The sequence below is a fragment of the Furipterus horrens genome, unplaced genomic scaffold (assembly GCF_987537825.1).
Source record: "Furipterus horrens unplaced genomic scaffold, mFurHor1.1.pri manual_scaffold_6, whole genome shotgun sequence".
Taxonomy (NCBI): domain Eukaryota; kingdom Metazoa; phylum Chordata; class Mammalia; order Chiroptera; family Furipteridae; genus Furipterus; species Furipterus horrens.
The window spans coordinates 16,872,995-16,886,564 of NW_028327176.1; the positions used below are offsets into that span (position 1 = coordinate 16,872,995).

General features: G+C 42.2%; 1 protein-coding gene across 1 annotated transcript in view; it reads left to right on the top strand.

The window, feature by feature from the left end:
- HADHA (hydroxyacyl-CoA dehydrogenase trifunctional multienzyme complex subunit alpha) overlaps positions 1-13,570 on the top strand; it is a 45,796-nt gene that overhangs the window by 27,599 nt on the left and 4,627 nt on the right. Inside the window, exons 11-14 of the mRNA XM_090281069.1 lie at positions 1,383-1,492; positions 4,561-4,695; positions 9,050-9,221; positions 13,080-13,166. Coding sequence (XP_090137195.1) covers positions 1,383-1,492; positions 4,561-4,695; positions 9,050-9,221; positions 13,080-13,166 — 504 coding nt within the window. The remainder of the gene's footprint in view (positions 1-1,382; positions 1,493-4,560; positions 4,696-9,049; positions 9,222-13,079; positions 13,167-13,570) is intronic.

The window sequence follows — 13,570 nt, forward strand, 5'->3', positions numbered from 1 at the left end:
AAACTTTGAAGACCAGCCTCTCTTTGGTGAATGAGAAAATGAAAGGAAATATTTCGTACCCACTAAAAAAAGAAGAGAAGGGACTCAGGAACCAGCCTTATCTCTTTCACTTCCTGAATTGGTGATATGGCAGATTTAAGTGGTTTGGGTTTTTTTTAAGGTTTAATCAGTCATTGAAGAATGATTACTCTTTGATTCTAGGACAAAAGGTATGTGAAGAGCTTAGGACCAATTTCAAAGAAAACATGTCTTGTACTTTATTTCTAATTGCAATGTACTTCTGATTCATTCTTTTCTATCATAACCAGCTATACATATCCATATGTACAGGAAAATTGAAGCATATTTTATGAGTCAGTAATTATCCTCACTGTGTGCATTGTACTCGGTATTTCCTGTCTGTTCTACTTAACACAACCCACTAAGTTCATGACCACTGATGGATTTCTACCCACAGTTTGAAATTCACTGGTTTTTTTTTTTTTCTTTCTTTTTTTTCTTTTTGAAAATCACTGGTGTATTGAATAAAACCTACTAAATCAAGATTAGTAAAGCATTGATTCTGTAGAACACTGTTTCATGTTTTATTAGGCTCTGATAGCAACTTTATTACATGGATTCCTTCTTTGAAATACTATTTGAAACCATGTAATTATACCAATAAATCTAGCAATATTGCTGATGACAATCGCTAACATAGAGACCCCAGTCATTTTACTGGTGTCCTCATTTAATCTCCACCATACTGTCAAATAGGCATTGTTTTTCCCGTTTTATAAGGATGAAGAAAGCTTTGCATCTGGGAGATGGCAGAGCCAGGCTTCAAACCCAGTTCTGTCAAACCCAGACTGAACCTCATGCTCCTCACCACTAAGTGAGACTTGCTCTCCGTAAGTGGGAAGGCACCATGTGGGCCCCCTGCTACGGCCCAAAGAGAACTGGAGTTGGAAGTCATACTGCTTGGGTTCAGCTTCCATTTTGCCACTCTGAGGCAGTGTGACCTTTGAGCGAGGTCACTTCGTTTTTCTGGGCCTCCTCTTCCCAGTCATTAAAAGGAGAAGGTTGGTTGAGAGGATCGTGAAGATCCCTTTTGGCTCTGCCTCTCTTTCCATGAGAAAGGTTACCACAATGCTGGTGTAGGGAGCGGGAGCTCAGTTATATCCGAAACCTTTTCAAAGCAGTAGTGGGAAGCGCTGCAGGTGAGAAGAGTAGAAAAAGGACATCTGTAGGAGACAGACTTCTGCAGCACAGGCCCCACCCGACCCGAGGAGCTGTGGCTTTGCGCGCATTAGATCTGTCTCACAGAGAAACCAAAGCGAAGGAACCCACGTCACTGAGACTGTGAAGTTCCACTTTGTCTTATTCCCTGTTTTGCATTTCAGAAATTTGGAGAGCTCGCGATGACCAGAGAATCAAAGGCCTTGATAGGACTGTATCATGGTCAGGTCCTGTGCAAGAAGAATAAATTTGGAGCTCCACAGAAGGAGGTTAAGTAAGTTAAACTCTACCTAGCAAGCTCCTGTGGATTTCCTGACGTGCTAAGCTTGCAGGTGTCTTTGAAGATCTACACAGCCAGGTTTATAGCTCAGTCTTGCCATAAACTCCTTCTGTCCTGAGCATATTAGATGCCCATTCCTACCAAGAACTTCTTGGCTTTCAAAGTTCTGCCTGTGTCAAGTTTTCTCCAGCCCTGTCCAATGGTTCCTGTAGAGGCCTTCTTGTCTCACCACTGACGTTCCCTAGAAGTCTGGTTTAGGGGCCCCCCTCCTGAACCAAACACACACACTCTGCCCTGTTTAATGATCTTGTCTCTCCCTGTGACTTGAGGTACCATTTCTGGGAACTCACACTTCTCCCTTATTAAAAAACATAAAACCACGTTCTAATTGCTAAAGGCTTGTCTTTTTGGCTTACAACCTAAGCGTTTGAGATTCTACTTGCCTGTTTCTTATCTGTTCTCTTCAGCAAGGCTTTCCGTGTTGTTTCCTAAATAGCTCTTTAGCATTTTAAATGTAATAATGTCTCTGCACTCACTGTCTTGCTCAGTCGTTCTCAGCCTGGGTGGGCAGTGTTGCTCCCCAGGGGACATTTGACAATATCTGGAAACTTTTTGGTTGTCACAGCTGGGTAGGGAGGGCTGCCACTGGCATATAGTGACTAGAGGCCAGGGATGCTGCTAAACATCTCAGAGTTCAGCTCCCCACAACAAAGAATTATTTGGTCCAAAATGTCAGTAGTGCCAAGGTTGAGAAATACTGTTCTAGCTGAATTATAGTGAGGGATTTAAGAAAAGCAGCTAATGTTACTACCTTCTCTATCACTTCACCTTTAAAGAGATTTCAGTTCAAAATAGAAGGTAAAGTGGATAAGATGTCTGGATGAGACAGATAAGAGAGCTGGTGTCCAGAAAGAACATGAAATGCAGTGGTAACTACTGCTCCAGCACATGTGGTGATCGGTATCAGTATCAGTCTGGTTGCATTCGTTGCACGTAGCACGGACAGTGTCTTGCATTCAGTGGGTGAGGTAAATCACTCCCATGCTGAGGAGAATGATGATGGCCGCTTAAATCTGCCTCTCTTCACGGGTCCTACAGAAATCAAACAGATTAGCAAGGACAAGAAGGCCACACATCCCCCATGCCCAGCATAAATAGAGGACAGCTATTGCTACTAATTTCTTTTACATGGAAGGCAGAGACTGCACTTTTCAGTAGAATAGGGTACTCTTAAATTTAGAAACCTAATTAGCCACTCCAGACTCCTATGCCTGTGTGCATATAACAATAAGAATTATATGCACCTGGGGAAGGTGGTGTTGTATAAGATATACAAAAAAGACAGGCAACAACCATATAAAACTAATAGAAGAAGAAAACAGTGAGGATCAAAATGCTTAAGCTTATGAAAATTCTCTCCCCCAAAAACACTCACAGTGAAGAAGAAAATTTGTAACAGAACACTTCCAAACATGAATGAAATATCCATAAACATTTGCAGATAAAAAACAAATCACCTGAATGAAAATGTAAAACTCAGAACTAAATGGGTAGAAAAACATGATATAAGAGTTGGCATAACTGGGGAAATAAATTGAAGGAAAAAGTAACATCTTAGAAATGAAGACTAAATTATGACATACCCAAGGCAAAAGAGATTGAGTTGAAAATTTAATAAAGAAATTGATAAAAAGTGTGACACTCTTTCTGCTTTCCTAGTGTGGAGCCATTTATCAAACAAATTTTTAAAACATTTTTATTTTATTTATTTTTAGAGAGGGAGGGAGGGAGAGAAACATCAGTGTGTGGTTGCCTCACATGCACCCCCAACTGGGGACCTGGCCTGCAACCCAGGCAGGTGCCCTGACAGGGAATCAAACCAGCGACACTTTGGTTTGCAGGCAGGCGCTCAATCCACTGAGCCACACCAACAAGGGCAGAAATTGAAAATTTTGATGCATTGAATGTATCAATCTTTTTTCAGCCCTACTCTTTATATTTCTATATCCTATTTTCTCATTGTTCTCTGATTATTTAACTCTCATCATATAAATATTTTTATTATTTTAAAACTACATTTGAAAGATGCTCTCAGGACTTTAAATTAGGTTTCTTTTTGGGTCATTGATGAGATTTTTAAAATTTTTTAATTATAATCAATCGTTAGTAATGAAATTTTATCCTGCATTATAATGCTTTTAGGTCTACCATGCTGTAAACCTGGCCTTCTGTTATGAAGGAAGTTGTTGTGGAAAAAAAAATGTATTTAGTCACTATGGGACTGTTCATATTGTTCCAGAATTATGGAAAACTAAAAAGAGTAGCCAGATATGATCTCTGGCCTCAAGAAGCTTAGAATTTAATTGAAGAGACAAAAAATAAAGGTTATAAAGCCATTCCAAATTACTGTAGAGTAAACCAAGTGTTCCTGACAAGTTCAAGAGGAATTCAGGACTGTGCATGGATGCAGGTGTTTGAGGGAGGGTGAAGGTCTGGAAGCAAAGACACCATCCAAGAGACTTTTGAACTTATCCAAGTAAGGGGTAATAAAGGCACATTCCAGGAGAGATGAAAGGTGACTGGAAAATAGTGTAAAATCACTAACAAAGAAGCAGTTGGAAGAAGAGCAGTCAGTCTTTGGGCATATCACTGCAAACAGTGGGCTTTTGTTTAGAAAACAAAAATACGTATGTTGACTTAGGCATAAACCACGTTTTCTTTTCAGTGATCTCAGGCATGATTTTAGAGCAATGTAATTCGATCTTGGGTAGACCAACTCTTTTTTTAAATTGTTTACTGTATTTACTGGGATGACCTTAGTTAATAAAATTATATGTAGGTTTCAGGTGTACAGTTCTAGCGGGGGGGTCCAGAACTAATGGATTTTTGCATTTAACATAGAAATTTAATCATTTATTACAGCTATAATTTTATAGATAAAGATCATTTGAAATGCCTTATTGTTGTTCCTGCTTTAGTTGATAATAACTTGGGCAGTCTTCCGCTTTTACTGAAATGATTAAAAGTTGTTTCCTGAAAGTCATTTTATCCTTGCCTTTCAGGCACCTGGCCGTTCTTGGTGCAGGGCTGATGGGAGCCGGCATTGCTCAAGTCTCTGTGGATAAGGGCATGAAGACTGTACTTAAAGATGCCACACTAACCGGGCTGGGCCGAGGACAGCAACAGGTGTTCAAAGGGTAAGCCTCCTTTCTGCCTTTGCCAGGAGGTAGAAGGGTTTTTGGGTTTTTTGTCATCACAGATTCCTTTTTCCTGAACGTGATGAATACTAGATACTCCATGGTTAAATTTCCTTTGATTTTTGAAAACACCAATTCCTTCCTTCACTTTGTGTTGTTATAAACCAATAGCATCATTGGACTCTGTAGTCTTTGAGTGGAGAAGAAAAAACTATTATATATTTTATTTTATTTTTAAGTATATTTTATTGATTATGCTATTACTGTTATCCCAATTTTTCTCCTTTGCCCCCCTCCACTCAGTACCCCCACTTCCCTCAAGCAATCTCCCCCTTAGTTCATGTCCATGGGTCATGCATATAAGTTCTTTGTCTTCACTCTTTCCTATATGATTCTTAACTTCCCCCTGTCTATTTTGTTCCTATCAATTATGCTTCTTTATCCCTGCACCATTTCCCCATTTCTCCCCCTTCTCCCTCCCAGCTGATAACCCTCCAAATGATCTCCATACCTATGATTCTGTTCCTGTTCTGGTTGTTTACTTTGTTTTTGTTTTTTAGATTCAGTTGTTGATAGTTGTGAGTTTGTCGTCATTTTAATGTTCATAGTTTTGATCTTCTTTTTCTTAACTAAGTCCCTTTAACATTTCATATAATAATGACTTGGTGATGATGAACTCCTTTAGCTTTTCCTTGTCTGGGAAGCACTTGATCTGCCCTTCCATTCTAAATGATAGCTTTGCTAGATGGAGTAATCTTGGTTGTAGGTCCTTGCTTTTCATCACTTCGAATGCTTCTTGCCAGCCTGTTCTTGCCTGCAAAGTTTCTTTTGAAAAATCAGCTGATAGTTTTATGGGAACTCCTTTGTAGGTAACTCTCTGCTTTTCTCTTGCTACTTTTAAGATTCTCTCTTTATCTTTCACCTTTGGCATTTTAATTATGATGCGTCTTGGTGTAGTCCTTTCTGGGTCCAACTTGTTTGGGACTCTCTGTGCTTCCTGGACTTGTATGTCTATTCCTTTGCCAAGTTAGGGAAGTTTTCTCTCATTATTTCTTCAAATAAATTTTCAATTTCTTGCTCTTCCTCTTCTCTTTCTGGCACCTCTGTGATTCAGATGTTGTTATGTTTAAATTTGTCCCAGAGGTTCCTAATCCTCTCGTTTTTTTCAATTCTTGTCTCTTCTTTCTGTTCTGGTTTAATGTTGTTTTTTTCTTCCTTTTGTTCCAAATCATTGACTTGAGTCCTGGCTTCCTTCCCTTCACTTTTGTTTCCTGTATATTTTTCTTTATTTCACTTTGTGCAACCTTCATTTCTTCCTTTTATTTTTTTTGCCATACTTTATGATTTCTCTGAGCATCCTGATCACCAGTGTTTTGAACTCTGCATCCGATAGGTTGGCTATCTCCATTTCGTTTAGTTCTTTTTCTGGGATTTTGTTCTGTTCTTTCCTTTGAGCTATTTCTTTGCCTTCTCAATTTGGCAGCCTCTCTGTATTTGTTTCTGTGTATTAGGTAGAGCTGCTTTTACTCCCTATCTTAGTAGTGTGGCCTATCTAGCAAAGGCACCTGTAAATTGTGTGAGGCAGAGCCTTAAGTAACTGCCATGGTGGGGCTACCCACTTCACTGTTTCGTGGCTCTGTTTGTGGTGCGGGGCTCGGGGAGAGGACAGTGCTGCTTCCTGGCTTCTGGCAATTTGCCCAGCTCTTGCCCTATTTCCAGTCAGTTCACCCACTTTCCGTATGTGATTGGCGCCCTTCCAGTTGCTGCTCTGGAGTTTGCATACATCCTAAGACCATGTGGGCCCTATAAGCGATGAAAATCTGGCAGTTTCTTCCACCACCTCAACCCCCATTGATTTTTACAGCCAGAGGTAATGGAGGTTTCTCTTCCTGGTACTGGAACCCTAGGCTATGTGTTCTGGCCTGGGGCTAGGATTGCTCACGCCCAAGTTAGTCCTTCCAATTTCTATCCACCACACAAAAATGTGGGACCATCTATTCTGTCGCTGCCACCATTTTTCCAAGCTGAGCCACACACCTCTCCACCCCATCTCCATGACTCTGCCCCTCCTACCCGTCTGTATGAACGTGGCATCTTTAAATTCTTGGTTGTCGGACTTCCATATAACTAGATTTTTCTGACAGCTCTGGTAGTTATTTGTTTTTGAGATCTGGTTGTAATTCTTTCTATGGTTGAGCGAGAAGACAAAGCATGTCTACCTACACCTCCATCTTGACCAGAAGTCCCTATTTCATATTTTAAAATGCCATTTATTTTGTGCTTTGGTATCAGACTAGGAATTGTGGGGTGTGTGAATTTTGATAGTTTCCATGTAAATAGCTGCATTGATATGGAACATTGAAACAGGATTGTCTTTGTGGAGAGAACTGAGGTTAGAATGTAAGGAAATGTATGGTAACTGCACATTGAAGGCATTGAAGGTAGGACTGGGATCAGACTTCTGAACCTTGCATTTCTTGACTGGCGTTACTGTAGAGAAGCATTTAATGGATTTGGTTCCACAGTGCCTGAGGCTTTACAAGACTGTCTCCATCTTACTTCTGAATTAACAAAGAGTATATATTATTCTCCCTCATGCTCTCCTACCCCCTCAGCCCCACCCCACCCCACCCCCCATACACACACACATGCTGCCTGTTTTGCACAGGGGAAAAGTGGAGCAGCAACTTCGCCAAACTGGGAATTGTTTCAGCTCGGTTCTCTGCTCCTCTGTAATGGACTAGCTGGCTGCAATTAGGCCGTCCTGCAGGTGACCCAGCTGAGCGAGCATTTTTTGTTTCCTAAATGGATCGGAAAGCTTAAGCATAGTTTTACCCCTTTTCTGCAGAGAAGCTCATATATTGCTACCATAAGGCTTTCCAGGACCTGGCAGTTTTAATCATTTTGGCAGATTATTTTAAGTTAGCAAAGAGTTGGAGTAAAAGAAGGGACATGTGCTAGATACCAGCATTGCCCTGCAACCAGACTGCAGGCCTCCCCAAACAGCATTTCATATAGTCACCTACAGAGAATCCCTGCTGTGAAACAGCTTCCTCTTGATCGCTTTGGGATCGAGGCATCGAGTTTTCCCTTTTGCCTTAGAAACATCAGGCTCCAATGAATGTCCATCAGCATACCGCTGACTTGCGACCTACATTTAGTTTCATTAGGCATTAGATTTAGAGCAACTAATACTATTTTGAACCCTGACAAGCGCCTTGGCTGCTGACTACTGCCGTGGTTGTCAGAAACCAGGAGTTGTGAATCCAGGCTTTTAAGCCTTAATACTTCTTTGAACTTATCTTGTAGCTTTTGTTTTCCAGGAGAACTTTATTTTAATAAAAATGTTTGCTTTTTGAGCAAGCTCCTTCCCCTACCGTTAGAAAGCAATTTTATCACAAAAAGCAATTATCTTGTAGCTTTAATTTTTCTTTTGGTTAAGGAACTTAGTGAATGGGTTTAGCTTCTTTCTTCATTCAGAGAAAAACTCTAGGTCATTTATTCTGAAAATGTGGTCAGATGAAAACCTGAGAGCCTATTTTCCTTGGCAATAAAAAATAACCAGGTAGCCCTGGCTGGCGTGACTCAGTAGATTGAGCCCCAGCCTGAGAACCTTTAAAAGTTCACCGGTTTGATTCCCAGTCAGGGCACATGTCTGGGTTGCAGGCCAGGCCCCCAGCTGGGGGCATTTAAGAGGCAGCCAATTGATGTTTCTCTCTTCCTTCCCTCCCCTCTCTCTAGGAAAAAAAAAAATCATGTAAACATCTGAGTAGCAGGAATCCCTTTTAGCTCTCTGTGAGAAAGAAGAAACCTTGAGTTAATAATTTATATAATCAATACAATATGCTATTAGGCATTGACTGGGAAGCAGATTAAGAATTTAAGAAATAATTCTTGGTCTCTATCCTCTAAAAGATTATAATTACAGAATAACAAAATGATATATAAGCAACTGTAAATCCATTGGGTCTAGGACATGGGTTGGCCCTTTACCCTATTGTAAGTAGACAGTTACCAGAGCTGCTCTAGTATCCATGTCTATTCCTCTTGGCAAATTTAACTGTTTTATGAATGATACAGTTTATGTAAGTTGGGCACTTCGAGGCCTCTTGTAGTAGAAAGAATGTGGGCTCGGGGATCACCTGTCCTTGAATCCTTGTGCCCTAGGTAACCAGTACCTAGTTATTTGACCACAAGTCCCTCTGAGCCCCTTTGAGCAACTCAGCTCCCTCAGAATGGGAGTAAAACCTCACAGAGCTGGTGGGAAACACATAGCGTGCCCTCTGGCCCATGGCCACTCAATAAACATTACTTTCCTCCTCCTCCCCTCTGACTAGAAATGTGTTTTTTCTAGATTGAATGACAAAGTGAAGAAGAAAGCGCTAACATCATTTGAAAGAGACTTCATTTTCAGCAACCTGACTGGGCAGCTTGATTACCAGGGTTTTGAAAAGTCCGACATGGTGATTGAAGCTGTGTTTGAGGACCTCAATCTGAAGCACAGGGTGCTGAAGGAAGTGGAAGCGGTAAGTAGGGGGCCTGCAGTGCTTGAATCCTTGTGTCGTGTGTGGAGGACACAGGTGGAGTTTTTAAAGGAGCTGTAGGAAATTCACGGTTCTTTTTTATAGGGTGATTCATTTCCAAACCTAAGTTTTATTGAGCTCATAAACACTGCATATGTTATAAAGTTCAAATCTGAGTTCTACAGGAAGAAAACCAAGCAGCTTATCTTAAGTGCAGGGTTTGCTAGCCTTCTGTGGGAGCTCAGTCACCCAGACATACAAATAACCTCATGGAGTACAGCCAGATGTCTTGCTATTTTGGGTTGGCTATAAGCCATAACCAGGCTTCTTCAGGTCTAGGCAGGAAAGGAAAGAGGGGAAAAGCAATTTCTCCAGGCAGGATTCAGATGCTCGTTTTGTGGAAATACTGCTTTGGTCTTTGTTCCAAATGCTCTGCATAGTCAGTTCTTGAGATAGGATGAAATAAACAAAGCAAGTACTTGTGGTATAAAGAAGGAGTCCAGAAAAGAAGAAATGGCAGTAATCCAGGCACGAGATAGAGCCAGGGCCTAGACTAGCCTACAGTTAGGTAAACAGAATATGGATTAATAAATGATGTAAACGAAATGGCACTGACTTGGCAACACTCTAGTTGTCTTGACTAGTGGGCTGTACTCCTTTTTTTTTTAAGATGTATTTATTTTTAGAGAGAGGGGAAGGGAGGAGAAAGAGGGAGAGAAACATCGGTGCACCCTGTGGCCTCTTACATGCCCCCAGCTGGAGACCTGGCCTGCAACCCAAGCATGTACCCTGACTGGGAATCAAACCAGCAATCATTTGGTTTGCAGGCAGCGCTCAATCCACTGAGTCATACCAGCCAGGGCCTGGGCTGTACTCTTAAGATACCTGTCTGTGTGAGGACAACCCCTGCTCTAAAGACTGAATCTAAGGGTTTAGGAACTAAAGACAGGCAGCTCTGTTTGGGACAGATTCCACTTGTGAGACACAAGTCCCAAAAATCTTTTCTTCAGACGAAGTGTAATGCTGGATTTAGCTGAGGGAGGAAATTCAGAAAAGCTGGGTAGATTTGTGTTCATTCTGTTCTGGGTGGCACTTCAGCCGAGAAACATAGATGATATTCCCAGGGCTCTGCCGAGCCAGTGACAGGCGGACTGAGGAGCGGCAGAAGCGGATGCAGCCAGAGTAGAGAGAAGACAGTGACCAACTGACTGGGTGTGATATCTCTTTTGGAAAACCTGGGTTTGGGAGGATCGGAATGGAGAAAAGTTTGTTAGTTTTAGCGGTTGCAAAGCCAGTGGTCAAGGAAAAAAGGAAGAGAGACCAGATCAGAGCAGTGCAGACGAGGAACAAATCAATAAAGGAGTTCCAATGGAAACATAAGGTGGAAGGGAGAGAAGAGATGGGGCAGAACCTTGAAGGGGAAGGGAAGTAAAGCAGAGGGGAGGAACTAGGGAAAATGATCAGAGAGAGAGGAGAAAGGGAGGATTCTCAGGGAATCATTGATTTTTAGTAGATAGAAGAAACAGAGAAGGAAAACTCTGATTCCAAAAAACCTCCGCTGCCTTGCGGCATACCTCTTCAGGGGAAAGGCTAAGGGAGTAAACCCCGACAGAAAATCCGGAGCCGGAGTCCCTAAGGCGGTTTGACGTTGTAGTCAACACCGGCAACTCCTGCGGCGCACCTGAAGCCAAGCTGTATTGACTTCGTCTTTCCCTTGGACCCCTCAGCTGCGAAGAGAGGGGGGGTCTGCTGCATGGGCAACAGCAGACCCTCCATATCACCCTGCCCAGGCTCTGTAGCTTCAGCTTCACTGGAGAGGACACTCCAGCGTCATCGCAAGATGTCGATTCAACACGGGAGGAGACAGATACCATGTCACTCCCGAGTCGGACTGCACAGCCATTTTAGGCGGTGCAGATAGACTCTTAAGAAGCTACACCATCGTCTCTTGAGACGGATGGCTGCTGATGATGATGAGTAAGAAGAAAAGAGGTGCCAGCTTTAGGTAGGAAGGTTATTACTAAAGGTGAAATCCAAAATGTTCTGTATGTTTAGTTTCTTATATAACATGTCAGATGCCTTTACTTTTTTCATGAAGCTAGTCAAGTCATCTAAGGTGGGAGGTACTCAAAAGTTATTCAGAGAAGAGACAACAAGAGTGAGGTCCAGAAAAGATCTATATTTAGAAAATTAAAGAATTTTAGATGAAAGACCATTAGGAGGTCATCAAGTTCATCTTCTCATCTGTGTTTTCTTTATAAGAAAAATCTAAAGCTATATTTACACAATACTTTAAGGATTTAAAACTCCTCTTCCTCTTCTCAGAACTAAATTCACTCCTTTGACATTCTTCATAATCCTTGTCTCCAGACCCCTCACGGTCTTGGTTGTCCCTTCTGGTATCTTCATCATGTCTTAGTGCTCTATTGCCAAGGCAGACCACTGTGAAAACAGTTCACCATTCTGTGATTTGGGCCAGGCTTTGTAGCGGCGCTGGTCCTTCACTCTGTGCTTCCGCTCAGTGTCGCTCAGATGACCGCATGCAGCTGAAAGCTTGGTCAGGGCACCTCAGTGCTCCTCCATGTGGCCTCCCTCTACTGGTGGCCTGTCCTCACTTAGTAGTCCAGCAAGAGGACTGGTCTGTAGCACAGCGGCTGGCTTCCAGGAGGGCAAAAGCACAGGCTACTGGGCTTCTTAAGGCTGGGCCTGGACCTGGCAGTCACTTCTGCATTCCATTGATAAAAGCAAGTCACAGGCAAGCCCAGATTCAGGGGCAGGGAAAACAGACTACCTCTGGATGGGAGGGCAGATGGGCATGTACAGGAGGGGAGGAATTGTTGCCAGCCATCTTCGGAGACACTGATTTGCTCTTCATAAAAAATGTTACCACCAGCATTGGACATTACACCACTATATTGTAACCTGCCTGAGACTACGTTAGCTTTCTACCAGTCATGCTCTGGTGTCAGCTCTCCTTACACTTCGATTAACTAACGTCATGGATCTTTATCACAAGCTTACTGCCAATTCAAGTCTTTTTCATCGGGTGCCTATCCAGTTTCTTTCCTTCTTTCTTTTTTTTTAATCTTAATGCAATACTTTACCTTTATCCCCATTATAATTGATCTTATTTTACATTCAGCTTTTCATTGGGTTGAAGGCACCTTGAACCTTGATTCGCATCTTTGTTGTAAGGATCCTACCTGTCCCAGATTTGCGCAGATGTGACCAGTATGCTTCCATGTTCTTATCCAGGAATCTGAATGCAGACATGAATAAGTTGGGGTCATGGACAGAATGCTGAGAGGTCTACATTAGAGACTGTTCTCCAGGTTGATAAAGCTAATAGTTAATAGTATTCATGTGTTGTAGATATAATTATAGTGATGTGTCACTTTTTAGGAGCACAGCATATAAAATGGGATGGCTGTTCACTTTATGGTTTATTGTTACAAAGGTGAAAGGTAGAAGTGTCATACGCTTTCATGCTCGAGGGCAGAAGAGGGATTAACACCCGTGATGGAATTTGAGATGAATGAGATTAGATTCAAGGCCATCTTTTCAGTATTTATCTGAGGTGTCTCATTTACAGGACTGTTGGGACGTAGTCTCCAGATTAAGGTGAGGTGACTTTAAGATGGGCCGTAACTAGAAGGCTGAATGGGAAAGAGAACAAGACCATCACATTCCCCAGCACAGCTGCCCTAGGTGATCATAAATGTCAGCTGGATGGTGTCTGCTCTCTGAGCAGTTCTGGATGAGGGGATGGGCTGGGCCCAAGTGTCACTCATTAGCTTTACTTTGGACTTGAGTCATCTTCCAGGCCTACCTGACACATTCTTAAATGCCTTTCCTCTGCAGGTGAGTCCAGATCATTGTGTCTTTGCCAGTAACACATCAGCTCTCCCAATCAATGAAATTGCTGCTGTCAGCAAAAGACCTGAGAAGGTAAATTCTGAAGAGAGAAGACCCCTGAAATGTTTTACAGCTTCAGACCCACTGACGAAGGCTTAGAACATGAGAAGGGACTGGTGTGGATTATGGAGTAGGTGGGGGTCACAATGTGTTCCCAAAAACAGCTAGTACCATGTCCAGTGTGCAATGCAGGAACAGGTGGAGTATAGCTAAAAGTACCTTTATAGGTGATTTGCATCCCTAATAACTTATTATGCAGGTTTAGACTATGAAACCTACATTTATTACAATTAGATATTGGAAGATAAGCCCTAAGAAGGGATGCTTCAGAATATCACTTCACCTGCATAGCAGACTCTGGTGACTGCTTGGTTCCAATTCCAGACTCGGGATTGAAGGGTCAGGGCAAATAGTGGGATGTCTCCCGCTGTGGGGCC